This window comes from Pseudochaenichthys georgianus, chromosome 8 (genome assembly GCF_902827115.2).
Source record: "Pseudochaenichthys georgianus chromosome 8, fPseGeo1.2, whole genome shotgun sequence".
Taxonomy (NCBI): Eukaryota; Metazoa; Chordata; class Actinopteri; order Perciformes; family Channichthyidae; genus Pseudochaenichthys; species Pseudochaenichthys georgianus.
This window is the reverse complement of record NC_047510.2, coordinates 31,223,486-31,250,374: the sequence shown is the minus strand read 5'-3', so window position 1 is coordinate 31,250,374 and position 26,889 is coordinate 31,223,486. Positions and strand designations below refer to the sequence as shown.

The window sequence follows — 26,889 nt, the reverse complement described above, 5'->3', positions numbered from 1 at the left end:
CGCTCGTCACGCTAGGTATCACATGACATGAAAGGGAGCAAGGTCATTGGACAGACAAATTAGAAAATTAATTTAGGTCGCTTGGTTACTTTGAAGACTGCGTGAACCGGTCAATGCCATTGCACCGGCGATAGTTACGCCACTGCTTGCATCAGTATGTCACTTGCACTATTTTCTTTTCTTTCGTTTATTGCATGCATTGTTGGAGGAGCGTGTGATAATAAAGCCTTATAGTTAAATGAATGCATAACAAGGGAATATTTGCTGTGGTTTAAATAGTGAATTAAACTGCCGATCATAAGTAAGACACATTATTAAAACATTTAGTCTTTTTCCTGCCCTTTAATCCCAGTTTGATAGCATCCCACTTACTCTGATGACTACAGACACACTGTTAATAATTCAGCATGATATGCAAAGTGTTTTCTGAGGGGAGAAAAAGTTATTAAACATTTCGCTGGTTTCATCCTCCTCTCTAATAGTGCGTTTGAAGAGACTGATTGCAAAAGATGAACCAGTGCCAGAGGCAACAACCCCCTCCTCTTCCTCCTCTTCCTCACCCTCTCTCCTCCCCCTTCTCGCTGTCCTCCTCCATCCCTCCACGCTTCCTCCACTCTGGATGGTGCGTGAGGAGCGCTTACAGGACGGACTACACCGGGGGTTTCTGTCTGATGGATCCGGGCTGAAGAGGGACAAGCTCCGACCGTAAGAGACCCTCGAAGATCCCGCAGCACAGACCCCGACCTGCGGCTGCGAAAAGCCGGGAGGAGCGGGCAGGAAACCGGGGAGCCACTGGAGGTAAGGGGGGGGGGCATCAGGAACCTGTTGTTGGTGTGTTTTTATTTTCCATTTGAGTCGCGACGGGCGGCACACACACGGATGGAGATACAAAGCAATATTTAAACCTTGTTGGACTTGATTTGTATCTTTTTTTATGATGATTTAGTAAAAACAAGAAGCGGAATAAACTGAGAGTGGATCTGTGTGTGTGTGATCCACAGCTCAGACGTCGTGTTTTACATGGAATCAATTGCAATTCATGTTGCCGTTTAGTAACGAGGTAAACAGGCAAAGATTAATTAATTTGCAGTGAGATTTAACACAAATGTAAAAAATACTATTTCCAAGGTATCTGCTTTTTTTGTAAAATCAAGTGTTTTTGCTCACTCTTAAGCTCGCGTTATCATTATAGGAGTAAAACAATAGAAACTGCAGCGTGACATTAGACTGCAATTTAATTATGGTCGCAGGCTGGAGCTTTTTAATGTAAAGCAGGAAGGCAGAGAGCGCCTCCTCTAGTCTGGAACCGGAAATTGCAGGTGGCTCAGTATGTGAGACGTGAATTGGCATCATTATTAGATTTAATAAGCTTTTTCTCAATATGCTTCCAGGGTTTATATCACACTGTTTTTCTGCACGGAAGCCACGAGTGCAAAACAAGAGATGAGCACCTTCTTACATCATGCTGCAGCCGGGGTTTTAAAATAGGATCTCACTAAGCAGCTCCCATGACTGTGCCGCTTTTATTTTGTAGGGCAATCTGCCTGCAGGGCATCAGAGGTGAGGCTGGATGTTGGTGACAGAGATGAATCGTGTGCAAGGGTTTGTGTAACAGTACAGGTGTGAGTGTAGAGGAGCTTTTTAGTCTGCATGTTTGCAGATGGAGCAAAGTCAATACCCAGTTCTATTGATTCTCCCTGTAACAATAACAGTTCCCTGTTGACTCGAGTGAATGAAGCCCGGCTATTGAGCCATGGCTCAGCTGCTGTAATGACAGAGAAGAGGCCGGATGAGGAGCCTGTAATCGTTTTTTGTCATATAAAATTGAGGGAAGGTGTTGGATTACTTCGCTGAATGTTACGTCGATGAATATATAAATTAATGCTCATAAAAATTATCAGAAATTATTTGGTTAATTGATTTTCCAATGTAAGTATTTCTTATTGAAGTAACTGCAATATATTTTGGATAGTACGGTGGCCGACCGGTGCAAACGTGTTACAGCGGCCCAAACACATTTCCATTAGGCGAAAAGCGCTGGAGTTTAAAAAACAACGCAGATATAAAAACACGAATGTGACAAAACACATGAAAATGAAGAAACATCTTCCCGAAGTTGACGAAACACGCGCAGGGTTTACTAAAAGCGTTGCATGCAAGAAATGCTGCAAACACAAAACGCTGCAAGAAGTTTGAAACACAACCAGGGAAACTAAAAAGTGAAGCACTTTTATTTGCAGAATTTTGTATTTGCATTGCTTTGTTTACTGATTGCTGCTGTAAACGCTGCACGTTTCATCAAGTCGATGAAGATGTTTCTTCATTTGCATGCGTTTTGTCACATTCGTGTTTCTATTTTGGCATCGTCTCTCAAACTGCAGCACGTTTCTGCAAATGGAAATGTTTTGAGCCGGTGTAGCGCGTTGGCACCTGATGGCCACCGTAAAGTTGGACAATAAAAAACAAGCAATGTAAATATGTGAATGCTTTTTGAAGGACATCTTGCAGTATTACCTAAGGTTTCATAGTTCAGAAGAGTACATCGTTAATCATGACAATAGTGTCAGATTAAGTGGCTGTATGGCACGATGATGAATGTATAGTAAACCACAGCAGCCTTTTACACTTGTAGCTAGTATTTTGTGTTACTTTACCTTGAATTGCCCAGAATGCATTAGCTAATTAAGTTGCTGTCAGCTGATTTATTTTAAACAAATGTATGTTTCTTGTTGGAGAAAATACAAGGTGTCTTCTTTAGTATGGGTTTTCTGATGGGCATGAGACTGTGTGTGACTTTGCACTGTGTGACCTCGCAGCTGCCTCTTCGTAAATAGGAGAAGGCAGGGATCCCAACGAGAGCACACACACTTTGTCTCCTCTCCTCTTCGAGGGGCTAAGAGCAACACTGCCTTTCCAGAGATGTCCCGACGCCTTCCCGACGCCAAACCGATTTACGACACTGTTTGGTACCTCCTCACTTTAGACTATACAAGCTTGATGTTACTTCCTGCTCCTTTGAGCAGCATACCTCATGTGTGTGAGTTGAACCATATCCTTTGTTTTACGATACGATATACTTTATTGTCCCCGTAAGGAAATGTGTTCTGGACTCCGTCCTCCAGTTCCGCATACATGTACATAATCAAACATATAGACATTAAGAGACATACACATATCATCAGTCATACACCGGTTGAACAAAACAATACACAGACGCACATACTGACAATGGCGACCTATTGAACTTCCCTCGTGGCCAACATTTAAAAAGTACATTTCATTACATTTGACTACATTTCATTTCATGTGAATGTGACGAAGCTTAATGGACAGGTAGGAATGAGTGCTCATAGCGGTTGAGCCTGCTCTTGGGAACCCTGGACCTTCTACCAGAAGGTAGGAGCTGGAATCCTGGCTGGAGTCTGTGGTATCAGACACCATTTGTTTTGCCTGTCTGATAACGGACTGCTCGTATATGTTTTGGAGAGATGAGTGTCTGGAGCAGTCTGTACCAGGCGAGCGATCTGTGTATGTGACTTCACTCTGCTCCTTCTTGCAAGAATAAATGAGTACCTGACTATTGATTCTCATCCCGGTGTCGAGTGATATTTTCCTAACATTTCTGTTTTCATATCCTGTTAAACCACAACTCTTATCAGACAAATTAAAGCATGTTGAATATGAAATGTCAAAAAATAGTGGTTGGTTACATTTGAAGGAGGCCTAAACTGTTTCTTGGTATTGTTACGGTAAAAACAAACCACAATATTCACTAAAGAGCAAGTCCTCGCAACCAGGAAGCTTGAACCGGTAAAGGTCTTTGTATTTTTGTTATTTGGGATTATTGTGGTTTTATCATCTCTTCGCTCCTATTCCTTGGACAGTGATGGATATCGCTGTGCCTGTTGGTTGAATGCAGAGCTGCCTTTTGGCTCACCTTGTCTGCCACCATAGTTATGCATTCTTTGTCACTCTGTTTCCCTCATTTAATATGCCTCTCACACACACACACACACACACACACACACACAAACACACACGCCGCACACTGCCTTTCTTTGGAGTGTCTAACCTTGAGTCACTTTTAGCAAGGCACTGACAGATTGTTTTCTTCATCCTATCTCTGCCTCTTCTGTCACATTTTAATTTGGTTTCTGCTTCTGTCTCCTGTTGTTTCCCCCGGCTGCAGATCCTCCATCATCTGAAGGCCTCTCTTCCTGGGTTGTCTCGGGGATTGTTTTTTTAAAACATGCACGCTCCCAAGAGTGTGTAGAGTCAAGAGGAAGGTTTTTTTTTTTGCGTGTGTTACTTGATTCGCAGAGATGGGCTCGGTGGGAGCTGAGCGTCGCAGGCCAACGCCGGCTCAGACGCCCGAGGAGAGGGATGTGTGGAGGGATGGAGGGAGAGCTGGGTGGAGGGAGGTAGGCAGGGAGGGGTGGAGGGAGGGGAGGGAGAGCGGCGTGGTGCAGAGCTTCAGCTTCGACTCGTACCAGCTGGAGGAGGAGGAGATCAGTAAAGACGCCCCAGAGCGAGGAGTGCTGGCGCTGTCCGAGCCCGGTGAGGGAGACTCTCTACTGTGTGTGTGTGTGTGTGTGTGTGTGTGTGTGTGTGTGTGTGTGTGTGTGTGTGTGTGTGTGTGTGTGTGTGTGTGTGTGTGTGTGTGTGTGCGTGCGTGCGTGCGTGTGTGTGTGTGTGTACTGGTTTTATAAAAAGATAGTCTAAGAACAAAGAAAGAAGAAAGCAAATAGATCAATATATCACAAACAAATATCAAAATGAATCCAAATACTTCCCCTCCAAAACACCATATCGACAAACATATTGCAATTTCTATACAATATGCATCAAACTCAATGTTGCACTGAATATAAAGAAAATGTTGGACCAAAAAACATCAAAAAGTCTTCCCTCACCCACTCCAAACAGCATGAATTGCAAGGTGTGTCTCTAGAAAGATAGATATATTTTGCCCCAAAAAGACAAATTAAATGATCAAAGTTGTGTTTAAGTTGATGTAAGCATATCAGTGGAGAAAACTGTTGTGAAAAACTTCCCCTGAATACAGTTTCGTTTTGAATGTGTCCAAAAAAAGTCTCATTATGCATCATGCAAGTGCGCTTTTAATATTTAGTTAAGTATTTATTTGCGCCCTGTGCAGCCAATCAGTGGCGAGCTTGAAGATGTTTAAAGGTCCATGTCATGGCCATTTCTACTGATCATAGTTCCATTGTTGAGGTCGACCAGAATAGATTTAAATTGTGCCATTTTCCAAAATCACATCACAGCATCTCTGTAAACTACGTGTATTCACTGAATTTCACTCTCTGCCTTTAACGGCTCGTTGGAGCATGACATGGGACCTTTAAAGTGATCTGTCAGTCCAAGTTCAGCTGACGTTCCCTGATCAAGTTCCAATAGTGCTAAGTCTAGACCCTTACCCTTTATTTGTATTGTGAAGTTTGAGGTATTGACACACACTGACAAAGGATTTCAAGATCTTTCACCAATTACTACTGTTGCTCTCGTAGCTTTGCCTATCTGGCTTTTTAAGTTCGCTTAAACTGTTGTTCAGCATACAATAGCAATGAAGTACAGCACTTGTGCTCAGTCATTTGCATATCTACAGAACGCCTTTAAGAGCTGCTGAATAAATAAAAACATGATTTTGAGCGTTTAATAGTGGGATCACGGGATTAGACACAGTTATATAATAAACCTGCTCATCTCACTTTAACCATGAAACAGACTCAGCTGCAAAAGTCTAACACCATCTGATGAATCAGCTGCAGGAGCAGAGTCCTCCGAAGCGGGAGCAGAGTCCTCCGAAGCAGCGTCTCTCTGCTGCAGCTCCGTTCGTCCTGATTAGCGTTAATGAAGATGGAGTGTGTTTGCTTCAGAGCTAATTCAGACATTTTGATCCTTCCTATCCCCGTTGTTCGAGTGTGATTTCAGCCTCGTTGCGATTCTCTAACCCTTGACTCTGCTTCCCCGCTCAGACTTTGAGGAGCCGATCCCTGACGACCGTTACCATGGCATCTACTTTGCAATGCTATTGGCTGGCGTGGGTTTCCTGCTCCCGTACAACAGCTTCATCACCGACGTGGACTACCTGCACCACAAGTTTCAAGGTATTAATATGCATGAAGCAAGCCATGCACACCTGCAGAGTGCACGTATACTCATGTTGGGGGTGACAGTCGATTCACATGTAAATGAATCACAACAATAATCAGGTATTAATCTCAATTTGAAATGACTGGTATTTACTTATTCTTTGGGGGCAGTTAAACAAATACATGTGTGTATTAAACTGTTAAGAAAAATCGGAGGTTTTTTTAACGTTATTATAACATCTTAGCATCATTCGAGGCGTGTGGTGCAGTGGTTTGAGCGCTGGTGTTCGGGTCAGGGGGTCACAGGTTCAAACCCCACTGCAGTCAGCACGTCGTTGTGTCCCTGAAGACCCTTCACCCCAAATTGCTCCTGTGGGGATTGCCCACCGTATTGAGTATGTAAGTCGCTTTGGATAAAAGCGTCTAACAAGTGACATGTAATGTGATTTCTGAATTACTGGCATGACGTCCGACATTTAGCTTAAGGCTCATCTGAACTAGGCTCGTCACTGTCACTCGTTTTAGGATGTTTAACGAAGTAAATAAACAATCTCTGAATAAGTTAACCCTCTATGTCGTCCACATCTCCTACAACAGATGGACTAAATACCATTAAGTTATTAACGATTGAAAAATTGGGCTAAATAAGCATTTGGACTCACAGCATCAACAAAGCCGGGAGGAAGTTGGGGTCGAACTTGGAAATGAGATAAAAAGGCAAATGCAATAAGAAGGTTTGGCAGCTGTGGCTGTGGGGTAGTGCGATCGTCTTTCAATCAGAAGGTTGTTGGTTAGATCCCAGTCATTATGCCGGCGTTAACTATCTTTGGGCAAATGACTTTTGTGTGAGTTGTGTGAATGTTAGCTTCCGCGAACAAGTGGCACGTTTCTCTGTTTGAACGGTTAATGATGTGTAACTGTAAAGCCCTTTGAGGGGTCGTACGGACTGGTTAAGGCTATACGGATCAATACAGTCCATTCACCAATTAGTGTTCCATTTTTGTATTTCTTTGATGAACAAAGATCACGCATAAAATACATTCATCTCAAAGAGAGAACAGATGATACTCTAAATGTTTGCCTCGTAGCTAATTTACAGTCCTACCTCCTATCAAACTTGTGTGTGTGTGTGTGTGTGTGTGTGTGTGTGTTTCAGGGACGTCCATCGTGTTCGACCTGAGTCTGACGTACATCCTGGTGGCTCTGCTGGCCGTCATCCTGAACAACGTGCTGGTGGAGCGGCTCAGTCTGCACACCAGGATCACTGTGGGTGAGTCGGAACACACTTCAATCAGGAAGAAGTTCTCATTATGGAAACTTCTGCTGTCGTGTATTAATTAGTCTCCTCTGGGAAGCGAGGCGCTAATCAGGGCAGAATACACCGAGCAAAAAACTGTGAGTACGGTATAAAAGATCGAGAAAGAAACGTCTTATTTTCTCTGTGTTATTCATAAATGTTTCGAACAAGCTTGACAGTGTTTTCACGAGGGGCTGTTTTTAAACATCTTGCTGTCAATTTCTCTTAAAGCAAACTTACTGCGCTATTTCAGTAAACCTTTCAGACTTCAACGCCACTTGGAGAACATAATAAATTAAGAGGCAAGCACACAAGATTAAAATCAAATATGTACACATACATAGTAAGAAAAGAATATGTAAATAAATAGCAGCATTATGACGTACGTTAATATATAAAGTAACCAACATAACAGAGATATCTCGGCCCAAGCTAGACCATTTAAAGGGGTCCTGTTCTTTACAGGGTTCCCCCCCCCTGCCTGGAACTCCTCAATTTGACTTCTTTGTTTACATCCTGGACTTAGTGACATCATTATGTAACACTCACGCTTCTATTGGCTAGTCCTCTTACACATTGTACGTGATATTTAAGGGGCGGGACATCTCTAAGCGGTTGACCAATCACAACAGAGACGGCCAGCTAACCAATCAGCAACATTAAAGCATGGAGACACTACATACTGATATACACCTGAACATCAGCAGGAGAGGACTCTTTAAAGTAGAGGCACTACATACTGATATACACCTGAACATCAGCAGGAGAGGACTCTTTAAAGTAGAGGCACTACATACTGATATACACCTGAACATCAGCAGGAGAGGACTCTTTAAAGTAGAGACACTACATACTGATATACACCTGAACATCAGCAGGAGAGGACTCTTTAAAGTAGAGGCACTACATACTGATATACACCTGAACATCAGCAGGAGAGGACTCTTTAAAGTAGAGACACTACATACTGATATACACCTGAACATCAGCAGGAGAGGACTCTTTAAAGTAGAGGCACTACATACTGATATACACCTGAACATCAGCAGGAGAGGACTCTTTAAAGTAGGGACACTACATACTGATATACACCTGAACATCAGCAGGAGAGGACTCTTTAAAGTAGAGACACTACATACTGATCTACACCTGAAAATCAGCAGGAGAGGACTCTTTAAAGTAGAGACACTACATACTGATATACACCTGAACATCAGCAGGAGAGGACTCTTTAAAGTAGAGACACTACATACTGATATACACCTGAACATCAGCAGGAGAGGACTCTTTAAAGTAGGGACACTACATACTGATATACACCTGAACATCAACAGGAGAGGACTCTTTAAAGTAGAGACACTACACACTGATATACACCTGAACATCAGCAGGAGAGGACTCTTTAAAGTAGAGACACTACATACTGATATACACCTGAACATCAACAGGAGAGGACTCTTTAAAGGAGAGACACTACATACTGATATACACCTGAACATCAGCAGGAGAGGACTCTTTAAAGTAGAGACACTACATACTGATATACACCTGAACAACAGCAGGAGAGGACTCTTTAAAGTAGAGACACTACATACTGATATACACCTGAACATCAGCAGGAGAGGACTCTTTAAAGTAGAGACACTACATACTGATATACACCTGAACATCAGCAGGAGAGGACTCTTTAAAGGAGAGACACTACATACTGATATACACCTGAACATCAGCAGGAGAGGACTCTTTAAAGTAGAGACACTACATACTGATATACACCTGAACATCAGCAGGAGAGGACTCTTTAAAGTAGAGACACTACATACTGATATACACCTGAAAGTGACCCTAATAGGGCCCCTTTAAAGTAAACAAACCAAAAACCCATATTTAAAACACAACCTCTTAAAATGCAGGCAGATTATGCTTCGGGTTTCTTAAAGACTAAGCATAACACTGGAGAAATTTAAATTTGGCTCTAAATTATTCAATAGAAATCTGTTTTATAATGCTGCTACACGCCTTTGCTAATATTAAAGCTGTTCTTCTGATATGAAGAAAATAGAAACTCTTTAAAAATGTATGTCCCCCCCAGGAGGTTTTACCATCACCACCTCCACATCCCTCCGCAGCCTAACATAGCTCCGCCTGCATCCTGGAGGAAATGTCTTTTGAAGTGTGTTGTCTGCTGGAGAGTCTCTGGAGCTCAGAGACTCCCGTCGGACGTCAGATGGAAACGATACGGCTGTCAAATGTGTGCTCAGTCATGCGATCCTAACATGACCTGGTCTCCTCACTATCTGTGTGTGTGTGTGTGTGTGTGTGTGTGTGTGTGTGTGTGTGTGTGTGTGTGTGCGTGCGTACGTGTGTGTGTGTGTGTGTGTGTGTGTGTGTGTGTGTGTGTGTGTGTGTGTGTGTGTGTGTGTGTGTGTGTGTGTGTGTGTGTGTGTGTGTGTGTCTGCAGGTTACATCCTGGCTCTCGGGCCGTTGCTCTTTGTCAGCGTGTTTGATGTGTGGCTGGCCAAGTTCACCACAGGACAGGCTTACGTCGTCAACCTGGTGTCAGTGGGAGTGGTGGCCTTCGGATGTACAGGTACTACAGAATAATAATAACAATAATAATAATAATAATAATAATAACAGCTGGGAAGAGACCAAGGGGTAGACCTAGGACCAGGTGGAGGGATTATATCTCTACGCTGGCCTGGGAGCGCCTTGGGACCCCCCAGTCAGAGCTGGTTGATGTCGCCAGGGAAAGGAAAGTTTGGGGCTCTCTGCTGGAACTGCTACCCCCGAGACCCGACCACGGATAAGTGGGAGAAGATGGATGGATAATAATAATAATAATAATAATAAAAATGCTTTTTCTACGTCCATATCTACCTCCCATATTTCCCTACCAGCTATCGGAGTCAGAATACTTGATTTCATCCCGGAGGGGTTTTGGTTTTGTGACAGTTGCTCCACTTTAGAAAAGGTAAAGAAACAAATATTTATATAAACATAGAAAGTTATGTTAAGACTATGTTATAAAAGGTAAAGTGAAATGAGGATATTTATATAAAAAATAAAGAAATTGAAGTATGTTTAACTGTGTATTTTGGCGACACATTGTATTACAGGCTTATTATAGGATCTGTGGTTAAAACGATCACATTGTGGGGGAAAAAACAACAAAACAATCTACGACTGTTGCCAACATGTATGCAGCAACACAGCCAAATATCGAACAAATAAGAAATTGAAAAAACAAATGTCCCTGTTACACGGGGAGGCTCTAACGAAGATGATAATCTGGCATCGTTTCTATACCCACTGAAGAGAATAATGCAACATGTTGGTGCTCTTAGTGCTGAGTCAGAGCTGTCAGATACTCAGTGGCGTCTGCAGTCTAATGTTTTCTCACTGATCCTCGCAGTGACTCAGCCTCCAGCCAGCAGCAGTAACGGGTTCATTCGCCGAGGCCAGAGTCTCCTCCCCAGTGTGTGAGGTCCAGGAGTCGTGTTAATAAATAGTATTGTTAAAGTGTTTAACCGTTTGAAAAACACTTCGTCTTCCCTCCTCAGTGCAGCAGTCCAGTTTCTATGGTTACATGGGGATGCTGCCCAAGAGGTACACACAGGGGGTGATGACCGGAGAGAGTAAGTACGCACTGACTCATTAATGTGCACGATGCAATATGATGATACTTTACTCTCAGATAAGGTCTTAAATTGTTCTTGCATCACAGCAGCTTCCACTCCACATCTAAAAAGGAAAATATTACGACAAAAAACAAGAAAAAACAGACATTTAAAGAGGCCCTATTAAGCTCTATGGGGGTTTTCCCTTTCCTGTGGTGCATGAGTCAATCCTAAGATTAAATGCAGTTAAATCCCAGTTCAAATGTACGTTAAAGGGTCTTGAACCTATTGTCTTCAGTGGTTGTTATGTTACGTCAAATATCTGTTTTCTTGCTTCTTGTCTTGATATGTGTCTTTGTCGACGTTGCAAATGGAGCTGCTGCGATGCAAGAAAAGAATTACAGATGTGCTCTGACGATAAAGTATTTTCGTATCGTATCGTATCTCATCTTGTACTATCATATGATATAGTCTTGTATTGTATAATATTATGTCGTCTTGTATCGCATCATGTAGTATCATACTTTGTATCATTTTGTGTCAAATCATATCGTATTATCGTCTTTTTACATCGTGTCTTAGCGTATCGCAAGAGCTGTATTGTTTTTTCCATTTGTTGGCATGTACATGTACATGAAGACTTTTCTTTTTGTCGCTGCTTTTAATTGAACTATTCATATCTTAGACTGCACTGTAACTTTTATCCATGTATTTTTTCTTTTAATGTTTATTTTATTATCTTTTCTTTTAAATGCCATTTTCTTAATGTCTTTCATTTTTTGTAAAGCACTTTGAATTGCCTTGTGTTGAAAAGTGCTATATAAATAAACTTGCCTTGCCTTACAACTGCTGTTTGACATGTTAATAATTCAAAACAATAAAAACTAATGTGAGAAAAAACAACAAAGAAACACAGAAAGACAGAAAGGAAACATAGGAGAAAAACATTAAAAGAAACATATTTTCTTAGAAGCAGACACACATGGGGGAGACAAGGACATTTAGAAGAAGCAAACATGACGTTTCGCACAGCAGTGAGTAGGTTCATCTGAACGGGTGAGTTTTGAGGCTCTCTTTCACTTCCTGCTCCCGTTCCTCTCCTCCAGGCACAGCAGGCGTGATCATCTCTCTGTCGCGTATCTTCACCAAGCTGCTGATCCCGGACGAGAGGAGGAACACGCTCATCTTCTTCCTGGTGTCCATCAGCATGGAGATGCTCTGCTTCCTGCTCCACCTGCTGGTGCGCCGCTCTCAGTTCGTCCGTTACTACACCAGCCACGCCCAGGGAAAAGGGGCGGGGAAACTTCCCGACGCACGAGACAACGGCACCGGATACAGAGTGCACCACGACGTCACCGCAGAGGAAGTGAGATTTGTAAGTTTGTGGAGAGATAATCGACTATACTGGTTGTATAAGTGTCTAGTGTGTATGGATGGTCTTTGCTAGTGGCTTTATGAATGGCAATGTTATTCAATTGTTCCGCTGAATATCCCAACAGTTGTTTTATGGATTGACTTGTAATTGGGTAGAGCAGCGGTTCCCAACCTTTTGCAACTCAGGGCCCATTTAAGAATCTAAAAAAAAATGTGCGGCCCACATTCAACCATAAACAATACGGAGGCTAAATAAAGTTCTGATTGGTCCATTCAGAACATGTGACACATTGTTAATCCATTAGTACAGACCGCTGTCAAGGACTGTACTGACCGTTGCTAAGGAGGATCAAGAAAGAGAAAATAAAATCTTATTAATGGAATGTTTCCACACAAATTATAATGTTTTGCAGGTTATTTTGCGGGCCAGTTGCAATGCATTCGGGCCGCGGCCCACAGGTTAGGATACGCTGGGGTAGAGGCATTCATGGTCCTCTGAGGATGAATCCTACAATGCCGTGTTAGAGTCAGTCTTTATGGAGCCGTGTACTGAGGGGTCGGTTATTCCCAGAAATGTAGGAGAATAGAAATGAGAAAAGTATTGGATGGTGATGTTGGTTGATTGTTCTACTAATATCTCAACCACTATTGGATGCTTTTACATTTCGTAGAGGCATTCATGATCCTCTGAGGATGAATCCTATGATGGCATATCAGAGTCAATGTAGGTGAAAAAATAAATAATGTATGTAGGCAGGAGATTATTTATTTAATTTAGTAGCCATTTTGGTACAACACTGTGGAAGATCCAACACTGTATGTTATATAATAAAAAAGCCCAATTCAAAACGATGTCTCTTCCGAGTCCAGATGCTGATGATAATATGTTGATTCTGAGCTTTAAATCACATATGTTTTCTAAATGTTAAATCTGATTGCAAAGTATAATTTAATTAGGTCTTCCACTGCAGCCACGAAACACGATCCAACCTTGCAAAGTGAAGCCAGGTCGTTCCTTGGCAATAAAAGAACACCATCTTTCGACATTGTTTAGTTTATATATTCAGGACTATTTTTTCAATTGTAAATTCTGAGTTTTTACTCCCCTCACTTATTTGAGCTGAAACCTCTTAACACTGGACGAGCTCCTCTCATTAAAGCTTCTCTCTCATTCATTAATCCCGTTATCAATGATTCCACCACAGACTGTTTCTTCAGGAAGGGGAAATGTCAGCCGTTTAAACTGAGCTGTCACGCACCGCCCACTTCATGTCGAAGTCTGTGAGGAGCGTATCCTCTTCGGGGATCGAGGGATGTGCAGAATCATTTATTTAAGCTACAGGCTGCTTTTTGGATGCCAAAAAAAAAAGATAAAGACACACGAGGAAGAGGAGAAGGCTCCTGCAAACAGACAGAACATGAGAGTCACGACTCTCGAGGAAACAAGGTTGGGAAAAAACTGTTGAGGCGAGGAGGTGAGACAGAAAAACAGAAAGAGAGAAAGAGACATGACAGAAGAGGAGGTGGAGACACTTTGTATTCCTGCCTGAAGCATCACTTGTAGCCTGAAGACATGGAGTGAATATTCGCGTGTGTGTGTGTGTGTCTGTCTGGAGGATGATTCAGGCAGCTCTTTGTTCTGGTTGCCGGGGGAAACCGTGGCTCTTTGCTGAGGGATAATCAAGAAGAGTGGTGCCTTCTGGCCCTGCAAGTCCCCTCTAATCAACTAATGGATCGCTGTGTGTGTGTGTGTGTGTGTGTGTGTGTGTGTGTGTGTGTGTGTGTGTGTGAGTGCACGTGTAATTGCCTGTGCACGCCTGTGTGTCTCTGTGTGATGTGCATATGAAGAAGTGTGTGTTATGAAAGAAGTAGGAACTAAATTGCGTTTCTATGCCTGTGTTTGTGTGTATGTATGTGTGTGTGTGTGTGTGTGTGTGTGTGTGTGTGTGTGTGTGTGTGTGTGTGTGTGTGTGTGTGTGTGTGTGTGTCCAACATCATTACGTCAACCTCCAGCCACTCCCAGTGATGGTCTCTCCCCCATAAACAAAAACAGCAGCTGATGTCATGCAGCCAGGAAGCCATTCTTAGTGAAAAAATATACATTTCACTGTAAGAGAATTTTGTTTATTTACTGTGTGACGGCTACATCTAGTGTTGTCCTAATGAACTGGTAATGTACTTCAAACCGGTACCGGCGCTGTTGTTATTAGAATCTAGTGCTAGCTGCGCTAACGAATATTAGAAGAAGATGTTTCTACAATAATGTGGAGGGAGAGTCCTCTCCTGTCAGACTGAGAGGCTCAGTGAGGTAAAGGACTCTTGAGTGTTTAGATAGTTAATTTAGTCTAAGTTATCTCAGTGCGTCTCAAACGTTTTGATCACAATTTATGTAAACACATATTTCCAAGGCACTCCTTTATAATTATTGGGATAAACAGGTTTGAAATCATTCCACTGTATACTATAGGACAGTAAACCAAACATGTCGTTTTAAACTGGAGAGATTAAAAAATATGCACGAATACATAAATGTTATCTGGTCAAATAAGATCTGAATGAACAACAAAAATAAAATAAGTTACATTTATTTGTTATTGGCTATGGTAGGTTATTGGTTATGCTCACATACTTATTTGATTAATAAAATGTAAACCGATCTTTTTCATATGGGTGTTTTAGAGTTGTGCCCCCTAGATCAGGTCTCTAGTAATTCTGCTCAAAGTGCACCAGATTGAAGCATTTTACTTTAAAATGTTCAAACATTTCTTCTTGGGGGGCATACCCCCGGACCCCCCTAGAGGATGTGACGTCCACCCTCCATTCTATTGTGTATTCCTTGGATACTCTATTGACCTTTATCTTTTCTATTGTACGATTCTCTGGCTGGGGGGGGGCGCCAGCTCAAATCTCGCCTAGGGCTGCAAATTGTCTAGAGCCGGCCCTGAGTGAAGGCATGTGGTTTCTTGACAAAAGAACCACAACAGATATATATATATATATAATAATGATAATATTACCGCCTTCCCACTCATTAAATCTTCCTTTACATTTCAATAAGTCATAATGTAACACGTGAGTCGTGACATTGTTCTCATTAAGTAATTGAAATACTGACATTACTTATTATAACGGCACCTAGAAATCTGTAACCTAAACCATTTCAAAACACAAAGTAATATCGATGACTAAAAGGTTTTCTCTGCCTGTTTGTTTGATTTAAAGACAATTGAATAATCCCTCTGCATGTCCCTCTCTTCAGGGAAATGGAGCCACAGCGCCGACCTCTGCAGAGGAAGTCGTTGAGGACTTTGAGGGCGGGACGTATGTTCGATTCGACGCCCCGAAAGCAAAGATAAGGAGGAGCTGGCCCAGGGTCCGAGGTACCCCGTCTTTTAATACTCATTTCAAGGATTCAAGGCTTTTATTGTCATTTGTACATAGAGTGTAGTTAGGTCACAGGCTCCTCCAACAGTAAACAGTAAACAACAATAAAAACAGATAATAGTGCAAGTAAATAAAATAAAATAAAATAGAATAGAATTTAATTTCTAAATAGAATGGGCATCAGGCATCCAACCAAAAACGCATTTAAACTGTTGACTTTGAGATGAGGGAGCCAGGAAGTGTTAAAAAGGCTTTAAAACCCCAGTACTCCAACAGATGGAAGTGGAATTTAAATGCTGCCCGAGGACTCCTTGTGAATCTGCACCGGCTCAAGTGATAGCTTCAGGGTTTTAAGGTCACCTATTATGCAAAATCCACTGCTTCATGTCTCTTCTACATCAACATGTGTCCCCTCTTCTTCATGTCTCCTCTACATCAACATGTGTCCCCTCTTCTTCATGTCTCTTCTACATCAACATGTGTCCCCTCTTCTCCATGTCTCCTCTACATCAACATGTGTCCCCTCTTCTCCATGTCTCTTCTACATCAACATGTGTCCCCTCTTCTTCATGTCTCTTCTACATCAACATGTGTCCCCTCTTCTCCATGTCTCTTCTTCATCAACATGTTTCCCCTCTTCTTCATGTCTCTTCTACATCAACATGTGTCCCCTCTTCTTCATGTCTCTTCTACATCAACATGTGTCCCCTCTTCTCCATGTCTCTTCTACATCAACATGTGTCCCCTCTTCTTCATGTCTCTTCTACATCAACATGTGTCCCCTCTTCTTCATGTCTCTTCTACATCAACATGTGTCTCCTCTTCTCCATGTCTCTTCTACATCAACATGTGTCCCCTCTTCTCCATGTCTCTTCTACATCAACATGTGTCCCCTCTTCTCCATGTCTCTTCTACATCAACATGTGTCCCCTCTTCTCCATGTCTCTTCTACATCAACATGTGTCCCCTCTTCTCCATGTCTCTTCTACATCAACATGTGTCCCCTCTTCTTCATGTCTCTTCTACATCAACACGTGTCCCCTCTTCTTCATGTCTCTTCTCCATCAACATGTGTGTCCTCTTCTTCATGTCTCTTCTCCATCAACATGTGTCCCCTCTTCTCCATGTCTCTTCTACATCAACATGTGTCCCCTCTTCTCCATGTCTCTTCTACATCAATATGTGTCCCCTCTTCTTCATGTCTCTTCTCCATCAACATGTGTCCCCTCTTCTTCATGTCTCTTCTACATCAACATGTGTCCCCTCTTCTTCATCAACATGTGTCCCCTCTTCTCCATGTCTCTTCTACATCAACATGTGTCCCCTCTTCTTCATGTCTCTTCTCCATCAACATGTGTCCCCTCTTCTTCATGTCTCTTCTACATCAACATGTGTCCCCTCTTCTTCATCAACATGTGTCCCCTCTTCTCCATGTCTCTTCTACATCAACATGTGTCCCCTCTTCTCCATGTCTCTTCTACATCAACATGTGTCCCCTCTTCTTCATGTCTCTTCTACATCAACATGTGTCCCCTCTTCTTCATGTCTCTTCTACATCAACATGTGTCCCCTCTTCTTCATGTCTCTTCTACATCAACATGTGTCCCCTCTTCTCCATGTCTCTTCTACATCAACATGTGTCCCCTCTTCTCCATGTCTCTTCTACATCAACATGTGTCCCCTCTTCTTCATGTCTCTTCTACATCAACATGTGTCCCCTCTTCTTCATGTCTCTTCTACATCAACATGTGTCCCCTCTTCTTCATGTCTCTTCTACATCAACATGTGTCCCCTCTTCTTCATGTCTCTTCTACATCAACATGTGTCCCCTCTTCTTCATGTCTCTTCTACATCAACATGTGTCCCCTCTTCTTCATGTCTCTTCTACATCAACATGTGTCCCCTCTTCTTCATGTCTCTTCTACATCAACATGTGTCCCCTCTTCTTCATGTCTCTTCTACATCAACATGTGTCCCCTCTTCTTCATGTCTCTTCTACATCAACATGTGTCCCCTCTTCTTCATGTCTCTTCTACATCAACATGTGTCCCCTCTTCTTCATGTCTCTTCTACATCAACATGTGTCCCCTCTTCTTCATGTCTCTTCTACATCAACATGTGTCCCCTCTTCTTCATGTCTCTTCTACATCAACATGTGTCCCCTCTTCTCCATGTCTCTTCTACATCAACATGTGTCCCCTCTTCTCCATGTCTCTTCTACATCAACATGTGTCCCCTCTTCTTCATGTCTCTTCTACATCAACATGTGTCCCCTCTTCTTCATGTCTCTTCTACATCAACATGTGTCCCCTCTTCTTCATGTCTCTTCTACATCAACATGTGTCCCCTCTTCTTCATGTCTCTTCTACATCAACATGTGTCCCCTCTTCTTCATGTCTCTTCTACATCAACATGTGTCCCCTCTTCTTCATGTCTCTTCTACATCAACATGTGTCCCCTCTTCTTCATGTCTCTTCTACATCAACATGTGTCCCCTCTTCTTCATGTCTCTTCTACATCAACATGTGTCCCCTCTTCTTCATGTCTCTTCTACATCAACATGTGTCCCCTCTTCTTCATGTCTCTTCTACATCAACATGTGTCCCCTCTTCTTCATGTCTCTTCTACATCACCATGTGTCCCCTCTTCTTCATGTCTCTTCTACATCAACATGTGTCCCCTCTTCTTCATGTCTCTTCTACATCAACATGTGTCCCCTCTTCTTCATGTCTCTTCTACATCAACATGTGTCCCCTCTGTGGAAAGAGACTCTGAAAGTTTCAGGAAAAAAGATTCTCTCCACTTTATGATGTCATAACGATGTGTTGTCTTGTGTAACCATTAGCCAATCAGCAACCAAGGTAACCCCCCCCCCCCCCCCTTATCACCTGGATCTCCTCCTAGAGCACCATTGAGTTCTTTGTAACCAAATGTCTCTCAGAGGGGCATGGGGAGGGGCTCCTTATTTTCATCTAAAGTAACAGACAGAGAATCAGCACTTTGGAAACAGGGCTGAAACAGAGGGGATTATGGGTAATGCTGCAATGATCTGTTTGGTGTTTCAGCCAATCAGAGACAGGTTCTGTATATATCTGAGACCTGTGATATATTGATGAAAAACAGTATAATAGGGGACCTTTAAGTGAGAGCTTCAGGGTTTTCAAATAGTGTGTGTGTTCTCTCTCCAGACATGATCCTGCATCGTTACGTGGTCTCCCGGGTGATCTGGGCCTACATGCTGAGCATCGCGGTGACCTACAGCATCACTCTGTGTCTGTTCCCCGGCCTCGAGTCCGAGATCAGAAACCCCACGTTAGGAGAGTGGTTCCCCATCCTCATCATGGCCACCTTCAACATGTCCGACTTCGTGGGCAAGGTGAGAGGAACCTTTTAAGTAAAGAAAGATTCAAGACTCAAAGGTTTTATTGTCACATGCACAAACTACAGTGGAGAAATGGCAATGAAATGATTCTGACCTGAGCTCCTCCAACAATGCAACATATATAATACAATACAAAATACAAATTTGTGCAAAAAGTCAATATACATGTCAATAGAATATGATATGTACAAGAACAGAATATGAAATAATGTAAATTAAGACAAAATTAAGTTCAGTTTATTGTGGAAAGATTCCCTGAATAAAAATAATTGTACAAATGTCCCGTGTAAAGGAGACGGGGTCTCCAGGACGTTGGGTTTAGAGACGGCTCGGTGTGGATGGGTCTGTCCCAGTAAAAGAACACGGAGAACAGACTTTCCCAGTTTAGATCTTTATACTTGTTCTTGCTGTTAGCCATGTGTGGTCTGTAACAATAGTACAAACAAGGAATGGCATTAATAATAATCACAATTATCTATAATAAACAATTATAGAATCAATACAATTGAATTACACAAGCGAGTGAAATACACCAATACAAAGAAGTTAGCAACGAAGCTACCACTAGCATCCAGCACCGCTAAGAGAGACATTACTGTGGCGAGCCGTGACTTTTATAACTAGGCCCTCTGACCCCCCCCCCCTTCCCTCGAAAGAAAAGAAGAGATATTACGTCATAGCGTATACTTCAGCGGAATATCAAAACAGCGCCCGGGGTGCAAAACGCATCAATGACAGCGACCCTCTACCACACAAAACAACACCATTCATATAAACACCTATCACGACAGGGCACACACAGCCAAGTAACTACAAATGAATTAAGTCTGCACGGCGGCCCACATTGAAAATGACTTAGGCCTACCTTTGATGATCAAATCACTTAAACACAAAGTCCATCCTCCCATCCTTTTGGATGAAGCACTTCATGGCGGGGTCATTCAGCTGATCCTTTGCCACTCCAGTTTATCATTGAAACTCAATCGATGTCCTCACCATCACTGAAGTGAGCCGTCATGAACGAACTTATGCTAATCATAAATCTATCCATCATAAATCTATCGTTTAGATTTATGATTCGAAAATAATAAAAGTAGGGTAGACATGTGGATATTATCCGGCTGAACAAAACGTGCATTTATCTAACAGGTTCGTTTTCCACAGACCTTATTTGGAGCTATTTTCCAAAATCCTATGGAGAAATCCCATTGCTCTTTTGTCGAGGGAATCCGAGCGCAGCTTACTTCCGGGTTTTAGGACGCGTCACTGCACACGTGCATAAACTTCACAGCGGCCGGAACTTGTCATGAAGTCCGCGAAAATAAAGCCCGCCCATTTAGAGGGAAGATATGATTGGTCATTGTACTGTCAGTTGACATTACTCTCTCGTTGAGTTACCCTAGCTGGCCCTCTGTGAATTTACAGCAGGACCACCAATCAGCTCCTATCTTCACCTCGCAGAGACGAGCTTCTTTCATTTAACCCTTCACATTCCAACATAAACTGAACAGGCAGATTCGAAGGATTTATTTCTTTGGAAATGTTATTTTAAATACAATTAAAGGTGGGGTAGGTAAGTTTCAGAAACCGGCTCGAGATACACTTTTTGTTATATTCCATGGAATGCTCTTAACATCCCGATAGCAATGAATAGCCGGCCCGGCTAAAGTAACTGGATGGCCTACCTGCCTGTCAGCCTTCCATCGGGGCACAAACTTATCTCGTGCCCTCATTGGTCATGTGCGCGTTCGTGTGTGTTGGGGGAGGGGCTCTGTGAGGAAGTGGCAGATTTTCTCCGGTTGTGTATTTTCAAATTCTACCGATCTCGAGCCGGTTTCTCAAACTTACCTACCCCACCTTTAAATCAAGTTATTTTGGTAAAACTAATGAAAAATATAACAACAAAAAATTACGTCAGCTCAATTAACCGGGAGCATTAAAGGAAAGACACTTATAACATAACATCAACAAACAAACTTATGATATAAATGTGTGGGCTTTTAACATCCCGGCCATTTGTTAGATAATACAAATGAACCTGAACTTTAAAAAAATGGCGTTAACTCAAGCTACTTTCTTCCTTTCAATGTCAAATTATACCTTAAGGCACCAGATAAGCTTTCTTTTATTCACATAAAGCCTTTGATCAAAGTGCAATTATCCAAAAATATATCCCAGGTTTAATAAAATGGAGCAACTCCTTTAAGATTTCCACAAGGTCGGCTGTGGTGTTCGACTCCTCCTGCCTCTGTAGAGCCGAGATGCTCAATTAAATCTCCCAAGAGCTACGTTGTGAATATAAGAAAACACGAAGACAAGGTCATAGTGAGAAATGATGAATGCTTGTGTCCTTGTTGATCAAGTGTATTTTGTATTCAAAGGCAAATGTCCTCGTGGGATCGGAGGTGGATGTCCTGGTCACTTTTTAAGAACTCTTTATAGATTTTCACTTTGGTACATTGAGTGCAAATACTGTTACATTTAGTCAGTAAACTGTGTGTCGTGATGGGGATTATTTAAGCTTCACTTTACTTAGGGGCCACATGAGACATTCTCCGGGATGTAACCAAAAGTAAAACGGAAATTCAGTTCTGACTTTTATAGAATTCTGGAGAATTATCTTTTTTTATTATTTTTTCTCAGCAGAAATCTCTCAACGAAAAAAAATTCAGAACTCAGATTTTAGTTTTTGTTTTGGTCAAATCACCCACAAATTGTCCCGGGTTGCACTTATCCTCTTCCATAGTTGTTCATATTAAATTATACATTATAGCTGATTTAACCTAATCTTTAAAAAAGTATTGAGATTAAGAAAAAGGAAAGTAAAACAACGTCCTGACTCCTGACACTAATGAGGAAGATAAAGGTGTAACTTGTCCTGCTAACATTTACTCTGCACATTCATTCGATGCCACCTTTTTTCCACCATATTCTGCTATACTTCACACATTTCTTTTCAGAGCAATTTGTCATATTCTTGTTGAACTTTTTATTTTTGTATATATATTCTTTTTACAAAAAGCGTAAGACCTCTCATCCCTAAAACACACTTCTCTCTCTCTCTCCCTGCTCAGATCCTGGCAGCGCTGCCCTATGATTGGTCCGGAGGCCGCCTGCTCTTCTTCTGCAGTCTGAGGGTGGTCTTCATCCCCCTCTTCGTCATGTGTGTTTACCCGGCCAGCGCCCCCACCCTGTCTCACCCCGCCTGGCCCTGCATCTTCTCCCTCCTCATGGGAGTCACCAACGGATACTTCGGGTCCGTGCCGATGATCCAGGCCGCGGGGAAAGTGCCGCCCGAACAGAGAGAGCTGGCAGGTGAGAATAATAATAACAAATCATTCTATTTAGAGGCGCCTTTCAAAAGACACGTCTTACAATTCATAAAATATCCTAAGGAAAGGTTTAAGACGGTACAAAAGGACCGTAACAGGGGACAATACCTCCGTGGGGATTCATTTTCTGTAGAGATAAGATAAGATGTACTTTATTGATCCCAATTTGGGAAATGTTGGTGTTGCAGCAGCATACAAAGACATGGCATTGTACAATACAAATGTAAAGACTAGAAATAAACAAGAAAGTAGAAAATATATATGATGAATTACAAATGTGCAGTAACAACAGTTCAAAATGGCAGCCCACTGCTCCTAACACTAGGATGGGTCAAATGCAGAGAAACAATTTCCTCACGGGGATTAATAAAGTATATCAAATCAAAATATAAAGCAAGTTATTATATATATAAGTATGTGAGGCATGGAATATGAAATCGAATATAGATAGAAGGTAGGTGTAGTTCTTTCAGTCTAATTTAAGTGTAAAACCGGACAGGAAATAAATAAATAACCAACCTTACCTTAAAGGTGGGGTAGGTAAGTTTGAGGAACCAGCTCGAGATCACTAGAATTTGAAAATACACAACCGGAGAAAATCTGCCACTTCCTCACAGAGCCCCTCCTCCAACACACACGAACGCGCACATGACCAATGAGGGCACGAGATAAGTTTGTGCCCCGATGGAAGGCTGACAGGCAGGTAGGCCATCCAGTTACTTGATTGGTCGTGCTTTTTACAGCGCTACGGCTTCCACAGATGAAATTGTCAAAGCACTTCAGATATTCATTGCCATCGAGACGTTAAGAGCATTCCATGGAATATAACAAAAAGTGTATCTCGAGCCGGTTTCTCAAACGTACCTACCCCACCTTTAATGTATCCAAAAAATACAACACTGGCTCCAGCTTCTCAAATGTGAGGATGTGCCGCTCTGCTCTGCTTTGTATCAATGCAAACTGAGTAGCTTTTAGATTTTGATTGGACAAAGAACAAAGACAAAGAAGAAGTTTCTGTACACCTCGAATGTTTGAATCGAATCCCAAACCGATGCGTTGATGTACAATAAACTGTTGTTGAACCGCATCGATGCGCAGAAAGAAGAATGCTAGCATGAGTAGATGTACGCGTCCTTCGGCACGGTGATAGAATTTGCCGGTGTAATTCGGTAGACATAGAAAATAGTTGCTACCTGACTCAACTGCTCGAAACAAGGTCTGTCGATTATCTTGAGTGACCGGGTCATGGAGACATTTCGGTTGAGTTTTACAAATGAGCACCATTTTGTTCCATTATTCTGGAGAGCAGGCAGACATCTCCAACAATCTGTAAGTCACACCAAAACAAAACAGATTCAGTGGTTGAAAAATACTTTCCCTCAAGTACTGAACATTTTAGAAGTAATTGTGCTCTACTTGAATGCCAGACTAACTGAGTGTTTCTACACTATACAGTTGTTCTTAAAGGTGGGGTAGGTAATTCACTTCAGAAACACGTTTTGTTATATTCCATGGAATGCTCTTAACATCTGATAGCAATATATTAAGTGCTTTGATAAATACATTAAAACATTTAATCTCTGGAAGCCGTGGCGCTGTAAAAAGCACGACCAATCATCTGCCTCGGCCCGGCTAAAGTAACTGGATGGCCTACCTGCCTGTCAGCCTTCCATCTGGGCACAAACTGATCTCGTGCCCTCATTGGTCATGTGCGCGTTCGTGTGTGTTGGGGGAGGGGCTCTGTAAGGAAGTCTGAAGGAAGGGGCAGATTTTTTTCGGCTTCGTACTTTCAAATTCTAGTGCACTCGAGCTGGTTTCTCCATTCTTACGTACCCTACCTTTAAGTGAGTACTTCTTCCCCTGCTGACTATTGATAAATATCACTATAAGAAAGAGAATTTTTTTTTAAGTAGCATTCTCTCCGGATAAGCAGGTTATTTATTCTCTTTGCCTATCACTTCTCTTCTCTGTTTCTCTGCAGGAAACACCATGACGGTCTCCTACATGTCGGGTTTGATGTTGGGCTCCATCGTGGCGTACGCTGCCTACAGCTTCGCCGCTCCAGCATCAGAACCACCCTTCTCCACACTCAGCATACATGCTAATGCTACCGGGTACTGAATGTCTACACACACTAAAAAAACACACACACATACCTGCAGCCATTTACACACACACACATAACATCCAGAAGAAGCAGACTGGTGGACTTGAGCTGCAGAAAAGGAGAAGAAAAAACTCTAAAGTTCATGTGTATACTTTGAGATTGATTCTCTTTGTCCAGATCATTCTTCGATTTGGCTTTCTGGATAAATAAGTGGAAGAAAAGATGAAGAATATTATGTGAAACAGTGAAAACGTAGCACTCTGTTGGTCCACTGACCTTCAAATGTCACGTCTCTGTTTCCCCAGAGGAGAGGAGCTGTTCGTCTGTCCGGAAGACAACAGAAGCCCTTTGAGTGTGTCACCGTCAAATTATTGTCTGCATGTGTGTGTGAACACACCGGCTGACATTTTGTACGGTGTAAAGTCAAGTGGCTTTTCGCTGCAGGGAAAGAAACAGCTTTCATAACGACGGGTCACGTATGTTACATTTCACCATGTGGAGAAAATATGTCAGTGGGATTTTTCTGGATCAGTTATTTCAGATTTTATTTTATTTTCTTATTATCTTCAGGCTCTGAGCGGAGGAAATCAGGATTGAGTGAAGGTGTGCGTGCAATATACCGGCGGGCCAGATCTAATCGCGCCGAAATTAAATCCACCACGGGCCTGATTTGGCCCCCGGGCCTCGAGTTTGACTCCACAAAGGTTATTTGACATTTATTTATAATAGATACATTGATCATTAACAGTTCACACTGCAATATAGAATTAGAACCTGGAAACACATTTTTACTTTTTGTTTTATCGTGCCTTTAAATGAATTACAATTCACAGTTTCATGGATGAGAAACAAAAACTTGAGTTTTTACTTAAAATGTTATGAAAATCCATCTTTCTTGTAGACCATAGAAGATTCAACTGTGTTTTGATTGGCTCCATTCATCTGGTTTACTGTGTCGCAGCGAGAAAAAAAAACATGAGTTGTGTTTATTTTCAATATTAAGAACATTATTTTTTAACTTTTAATTCAAACTTGTATATCTGAAAAGAAAATAAGTTCCATTATGAAGCTATTATGTTTATGCGCATCAGCAGCTGCGGCTCTCTGGTCTTGTATTTCACCAAAATGCTAAAAAAAAGCATATTTCTGTCTGTTCAGTGACTTTACTTTACTTCTTGCACCCTCTGATGGCTGTAACGAGAACCAAATGTTGGTATGAGTGTACCAGATGAGATAATGATAGCTGTTGTTTAAAAAAAGAGATATTTTGTGTCCCCTCTGTGTCCCTCTGAACGGTGTCTGTGTGTAACATCCATGTAATGATGTGGGATACTATGAGGGAGTCAACTATGTGCCAAAAAGTCTACCTGTTTCTGCTCAGCTGTAAAAAGACTGAATGTAAGATAAAAGTTGTAAATATACAGAATTAAATGCTCTCGATGCCGTGGAAAGCTCTTATTTTACTCACGCAAAAGCCTCTATCTCAGGGGTCGGCAACAGGCGGACCGCGGTCCGAATGCGGACCCAGACGCCGACATATACGGACCCGGAGCTATAATCAATACATTAATAGGGGATTTTTCGGCGCCTCCCGCTTTTTTAACGCTGATTTGGGTGACTTGTGTAATTCGTGGAGAACCGAAGAGTTTTCGTTTTGGGGGTGGGGGGGAGGGAGTCAGTCCGACAGACGGACAACTTCTCACTTCAAAAAAGAAGAAGAAATCTAGACCGCAAAAATAATTAAACAAGCGAGTACCTGTTTTTCCTGGCCACGAACAGGTTCATGAACACAACACGAGCGTAACGTGTCTTCACGTGGTATATGTCTCGTCTGAAAGGAGTGCTGAGCACCGGAACGCCGCTCCAGCCCTTAAAATATTGCAATACCCATAAGCAGAGCTCCCATAAGGAGCCGTACACATACAGCAGTGTTTGCGTGGCTGTGTCTTTAGTTGTAAGCACAGTGGCGATCTGTTGTTATTAGCATCTGGTTAGCTAGCTATGCTAACGAATTTAAAGAGCTTTTCTACAACCAGGTGGAAGAGAGCTCTCTCCTGAGAGGCTCAAATAACCTCAGCTCAGTGAGGTTAAAGCACACCTTGATATGATCATTATAGTTATTAATGAGACTAAATGAAAAACAGGTATAAAATACTATATGACAGCAACAAAAAAGCTGTTAAAAATAACAAGAATAGAGTTTAAAAGGGGAGTGATTTGTAAAATATCCTAAAAGGAAAATATGCTACAGTTCTGTTTCATCTGGGTGTTGAGAGATGT

General features: G+C 42.1%; 1 protein-coding gene across 1 annotated transcript; it reads left to right on the top strand.

The window, feature by feature from the left end:
• Positions 1-595: 595 nt before the first annotated feature.
• slc29a4a (solute carrier family 29 member 4a) lies at positions 596-26,053 on the top strand. The gene is made up of 11 exons (XM_034088653.2): positions 596-798; positions 4,190-4,557; positions 5,997-6,128; positions 7,270-7,383; positions 9,872-10,000; positions 10,974-11,048; positions 12,137-12,405; positions 15,664-15,784; positions 18,977-19,164; positions 22,245-22,485; positions 24,484-26,053. The coding sequence occupies exons 2-11, from the start codon at positions 4,323-4,325 to the stop codon at positions 24,621-24,623; spliced, it is 1,644 nt and encodes a 547-aa protein (XP_033944544.1). The 5' UTR covers positions 596-798; positions 4,190-4,322; the 3' UTR covers positions 24,624-26,053.
• The last annotated feature ends 836 nt before the right edge of the window (positions 26,054-26,889 follow it).

Bases quoted from the DNA above. Each gene is read 5' to 3' on its own strand.
- slc29a4a (XM_034088653.2), top strand. From the start codon at position 4,323: ATGGGCTCGGTGGGAGCTGAGCGTCGCAGGCCAACGCCGGCTCAGACG. The intron at 7,384-9,871 runs GTGAGTCGGAAC...GTGTGTCTGCAG, and splicing joins GCACACCAGGATCACTGTGG to GTTACATCCTGGCTCTCGGG. The intron at 10,001-10,973 runs GTACTACAGAAT...TTCCCTCCTCAG, and splicing joins GGTGGCCTTCGGATGTACAG to TGCAGCAGTCCAGTTTCTAT.